Source organism: Alligator sinensis, unplaced genomic scaffold (assembly GCF_000455745.1).
Source record: "Alligator sinensis unplaced genomic scaffold, ASM45574v1 scaffold978_1, whole genome shotgun sequence".
NCBI lineage: Eukaryota > Metazoa > Chordata > Crocodylia > Alligatoridae > Alligator > Alligator sinensis.
Window position 1 is genome coordinate 736921 of NW_005842220.1, and position 5625 is coordinate 742545.

Here is a 5625-nt window from a genome sequence, read left to right on the forward strand (position 1 = left end):
GCTCGTCCCACTACTCCACCACTTTCACGAGCGCTCGTGAGGGAAGAGCTTCCTCAGCAAGGTGCAGCGGCTCCTGTTCATGACTGGAGCAAATGAACCGCGATGGGGGCTGGACACGCTGCACCTGCAAACGGCAGCTTGTGCTGTGGCCGTGGGCCCGCGAATCCGCCCGGAGGCTTCACTTGCACACACGGATTCCCTGCTTACGTCACTGCCGAAACCACCACGTGACTTCCGCCCCTTTCTATGCGCCGCTCTCTCGTGCTTCGCCTTCCATTCTGCGCATGTGCGAAAGACACTTTTGTTCCCTCTCCCGTGATGTACTGGCCGGAGCTTGTGTGCTGTGACGCAAGGAGGATGAGGCGGGGCCCGACACGCCTTTGAATGAAATCTACCCTGCTAGTCTTGGTTCGCGACGTTTCTTCTGACGGACACCGCTGTACGCGTATCAGCGCGCCCAAACTAGCACGCGATTGGCCAGTGTACCGGGGTGGGCGGGGCAAGTACCGGCGCGGTTCGGTTGCAGAGGCACCGGCTTACATAGGCTGGAGTACGGCGTGTCCTTGGGGTCAGGCGTTAGGACACTGAGACTAGCGGTCGGTTGCACGTGGGTTTTGCCAGGGGCTGGCGGGTGCGCGGCGGGGTGGGAGTGCGGGAGCTGTGTCCCGCCGGGAGCGGAAGTATGACCTTGGCCCCGCCGCTGTCTTGCAGCATCGAGCATGGGGGACGTGGAGAAAGGCAAGAAGATCTTCGTGCAGAAGTGTGCGCAGTGCCATACTGTGGAGAAGGGTGGCAAGCACAAGACTGGGCCCAACCTGCACGGCCTGATCGGGCGCAAGACTGGGCAGGCGCCCGGCTTCTCCTACACGGAGGCCAACAAGAACAAAGGTGAGCGAGGACCGCTCCTGCACTGCTCTGTCTTAGCTGCACCGGAACAGCGGGTTCCAGTGACAGCGTCGCCCTCCGGCCGGCCTGGCCTGGCCCTTGTGCCACAGGCATTCGGTCTGAAGAAAACATGAGCTGCTTCTTCCCAGCCATTTGCTGCACTCGGGGTGTAATGCTTTCAGCAGATGACATTGCCAATAACTCTTTCTTTTTTTAACTCCTAGGTATTACCTGGGGTGAGGAGACCCTGATGGAGTACTTGGAAAACCCCAAGAAGTATATCCCAGGGACAAAGATGATCTTTGCTGGCATTAAGAAGAAGCCGGAGAGGGCAGACTTGATAGCATACCTCAAAGAGGCGACTGCTAACTAATTGTGACCTGCTGCCTTATTTATTTCACAAGGGAGGTGGAAATGGAAGCGTCTCCCCCAGATTTGGGTTTTTAAAGTTTCTATTTTTACATGTACTGTATCTAACTTTTTGCATCTGTCTCATCAGCCAGATCATGTGGCTCATGAGGGTGGTTGGAGTACACACTTGTTTGGCAGTTATTACTTTGGGCAGTGCATGTAAACTGAATTGGGCTTGAATGAGTACAATCATGTTCTAAGTGTTTGTAGTCATTCTGGATAATGCAATTAAAAAAACAAAAATCTCATGGGTTTTTTTTCCCTGTTTCTTCATTATAAAGAATGGTCAAGAAGACTTTTTAGTCAGTCTACTGGTGGTCTTGGCAGCCAAATTCTTGAGTGTTTGGGAGAGGAGGGCCTTCACTCCAGCTTTGTAATATTTCCCTCTTCTTTCTAATCTACTACCCACTTTGCCATACCTCTTCCACAAAGAACATCAGAAAGAATCTAGTTGAAGTGACAGCAACAATACTTTAACATGCCTAAATCTTTGCAACTATCTGCAACTTCTAAAGGGAAGGGAGAACGAAATGAAGTTGAGGTGGAAGGGAGAGGCGGGGAAGGTCACCTGGGAAGGCAGGTCCTGACTCGACTATTTAGTGCCTCTCAAAATGGCCAACTACTTCCTCATCTTTCATAAGGATGACAGAGGATTTTTATCTTGCTTATGCAGTCTTTCTAATAGTTTTCATTAATAGAGCATATGCTCTTTTTTCAGAAGCTTTTTAATAATCACTGAAATGTTCTCACCCAAGAAGTAAAAGCTTTTGCTTGCAATATGACTGTCTCTAAAAAGGGAATTTTAAGTTGAAACTGCTCATTGGTTAGTGACTATAAAAGGAGGATCCATCCTTTTCTGGAAGAATTAAGTACCATGGGTGGTGGTATGGTAAGGAATTCAAGTGAGTTAACATAATCAACTCTAAAAACTTAACTTGAAACTGATTATGGAGTCTTATCTTAATACTGTTAAAACCACTACTTTGTTGGTTGGAGGCAACTTTTGTTTAAGAAAAATAAATTTACAATGCTAGAGTTGAAGAAGGAAATTCTTCCTCCGTCTCACTTCCGTTAAAGCTCTTATTTGTTCACTTCTAACCTTCACAATGTAAAATAGAATTGAAAAGTTTCTCTTGCTTTTTTCCATAGCCATAATGAACTTGTGAGGATGAATGTATTTACTGTGCATCACTAATAAGAGACACAACTTCAGTAGTGATCAATTATACATTTTAAAAAAATCTTCAAAACAATACTTGCTTAATGTGTTTATTCACTGAGAAATGATTCCCCCCCACTTTTCCTGGACTGAAGCTGACATGCTGTAGTATGAAATTTGGAGTGCAAGGATGAATGATAAGAAGGTTCTTTTTTCTGTTTCTTCATACCAAACCCATACTAGTACATATGACTCGATTTCAAAAGGTTACAGAGATATTAGAGAAGCCAGACATTTTTTTGCTTTTAATTTTATTCATATTTGGTTCTACACACTACTCTTTCAACCATAAATAAGTTAGTTGGTGGGGTTTTTTTGGCTTACACCTGCTTCCCTCCACCCCTCCCACCCCCCAAGATATTTAAAATCTTTAAATAGGTGACAGGCTTAAGTTGTCTAAACTCTGATAGCACTCTACAGCTAGTTCTAATTTTTAAGCGTAATTATTACTTTAACAGTGATCTAACACTTCACAATTGCTGAAAATAATCATACAGATTAAATAAGGAGGAGAAGAAATGAACTTCTGTCTCATACATTCTCCTACCAGTTAGTACTTTGTTGCTATTTATAAAATAGGTACAGGTAAGATTTCTGACTTGGGGAAGTGTGGCAGTGCTTAAGTTAATACCAGAAAGCTTCAGGTAGAAGTAACATGCTTCTAATTGACATCAGTTGACATTGCTGAAACTTCCTTAGCCTGACAAAGGGTTTTTGAACCCGAAAGCTTGCTTAATAACTTTTCTCCAACTATTTGGGTTGGTCTAATAAAAGATAACAGATTCACCCAAGGAACCTTGTCTGCCTAATTGACATCAAAACTTTTGATAACGGTTGACAGAGATTGCTTGCTGCTTATAAAACATGAACACAAGCCAGTGGTCAATATTGAGGGGGGAAAGAATGGCTACCACCTGCTGGTACCACTTTCAAAGTGTTATGACTCCACCCTACCTTTTTATATTCATGTTGGCTTTCATCACACTTCTGAAACCAGTGTAGTTGTACTTGGGTGTAGGCACCTTTTAATTGTTCTCCGGGACCTGGTATCAGGGGTGCCTATCAACCAACTGGGAAGCTAGTTCAGACCATCTCTAAAGAAAGGTATTGAGGTGACTTATTCAGGGATCTATAAGATACCTGCTTCTACTTCGATCTACTCTGGGTGATCAAATACTTGGTAAGTTCTAATATTCATTTCAGTGGTCCAGCCATGGTTGGTTGGTTGTTTTTCTTCACAAGCCTCTCAGTATTCACTGCTGATTTATAGTATTCCCCATTCTGTTTGTACATGTTTGTATTTAGGACTTTCCCATTAATACTTCTAAGATTGCAAGCAAATTCTCACTTAGCAATAGACAGTATTTCTGCCATCTTCTATAGTCACTTAAACTGCTCCATACCTTGTAAATTAAAGGGATGGAGCACAGTGAGCATATTACATTATTTTGGGGAAGCATGAAAGTATCCCTTGCCTTAATGGAAAAAAAAAAAAGAATCACTTGTGTTTAACTTGCTCTGCTCTTACACTTTCAGGGTTTTACAATGTACACTGTAAAATCCCATGAGGAGGAGTGAAAGCTGGAGTTACTTTTGCTGCTTTTACAGAAGAGATGACTCTTAAATTAGTGGGTGAATGGACTTTGAATTTCCCATTTAGGCCTCGTCCATGAACTCCGAGATATGTTGACACTGGCCCCTGTTCCTCCATCTAGGGGTGCACTGACAGATTTTTTTGCAGCCAATACCAATAGCAGATTTTTAAGGACGTATATTGGCCAATTATTGATCTGATTTCCAATATACAGCCCAGCAGCATGGAGAGCTGCCTCCAGCTGGTAAATCTGTTGTGGTGGAAGGGGAGGGGGCAGATCAAGGCCCCTGTGGCGAGGGAGGTATAGGGCTGGGGCAAGCGCTGCCCAGCCAGGGCAAGGTGAGCATGGGACAGCCGTGGCTTGTCCAGAGACAAGGGGAGCAGGTAGCCACTCGGCCAGGAGCCACTTGTCCTGAGGCTCGTCACGCTTGCCTGCTTGTCCGGCTTGCCTGCTTGTCCGGCGGTCATCTGGGAAGCCATGGGTGGAGGCAGGCAGGCTGGGTCCAGGGCTGTGCCAAGCTCTTCCCAGTGGGGTGAGGCTGCACTGGGAAGGGTCTATGGGGGGAGAGGGGTTACAGCCAGAAATTCGCTGTAACCCCTCCTCCTAGCACAGTTCTGCTCCACGGGGAAGAGCTTGATGCGGCCCCAGCCCACCCTGAGCAGATCCAGGGGCATATGCCCTCCCAGATAAGTAGTGGGAGCTGCCAGACCAGCGGCTCCTGACAGAGCTGCGCACAGTAGTGGGAGCTGCTTCCACCTCTCCCTGCGCCCCTCCCAAATGAGCTGCTGCCCCATCCCATGCCTGCCCCACCCCTGCTGGGCAGCCCCTGTCCCAGCCCCATGCCTTCCTCACTGCAGGGGCCTTGAATTGCCCCCCATGCCCCTTCCCTCCCCTTCCACCCCTCCAGACTTACCAGCTGGAGGCAGCTGTCCACACTGCTGAGCTGTCCTCCTCCCCACCTGTGCTGCGCTGCGCTGCATTTGAGCACAGGCCAAATTATCGGCCTGATGTGACCAATTTCCAATATAGTTAACTTTCTTTATATTGGTGCTGATCTGATATCTGACCAATGTATCGGTGCACATCTATCTCCATCAAGTAATGTTGGATAAACACTTCAGCTTTAGCATTTCTGCTACATGGATCAGCAATGAAATATCTGGCAGTGTTGACATCTAAGGTGTCACTAGATTCAACCTATACTCTATTGAGATGGATGTAAACATGGATAACTCTGTTTTTCTACAGTATAGTGTCAGGGCTTGTTTTCTCCTTCTCACGCATGAGAACTAGGGGTTTGGGGGGTTTGGTTTTTTGTTTTTAACCTCTCTTTGAAAAATAGTTTTGCTCCTGGAGCACAAAGGGAATTATTTAAAAAAACATGCAGATAGATAATATTCTTATCTATCTATTTATCTATCTTATTTAATATTTAGCAATTTGTGCTAATTTACTGACATTTCATTGTTGACTTACTCTTCCAATGGCTAGCTAATGGTGAGCTTTAAGAAGAGC

At 45.8% G+C, this 5625-nt stretch overlaps 1 protein-coding gene across 2 annotated transcripts; it reads left to right on the plus strand.

Moving 5' to 3' along the window:
- The first annotated feature begins 475 nt into the window (after nucleotides 1–475).
- LOC102383053 (cytochrome c) lies at nucleotides 476–2549 on the plus strand. Of its 2 annotated transcripts, none has more exons than XM_006027033.3 (3): nucleotides 476–596; nucleotides 712–888; nucleotides 1110–2549. In XM_006027033.3, exons 2-3 carry the CDS (start codon nucleotides 720–722, stop codon nucleotides 1256–1258), a joined length of 318 nt encoding a protein of 105 aa, XP_006027095.1. In that variant the 5' UTR covers nucleotides 476–596; nucleotides 712–719; the 3' UTR covers nucleotides 1259–2549. The 2 variants fall into 2 exon arrangements, with proteins under 2 accessions (XP_006027095.1, XP_006027096.1); XM_006027034.3 differs by having other exon boundaries at nucleotides 583–607.
- Nucleotides 2550–5625: the final 3076 nt, after the last annotated feature.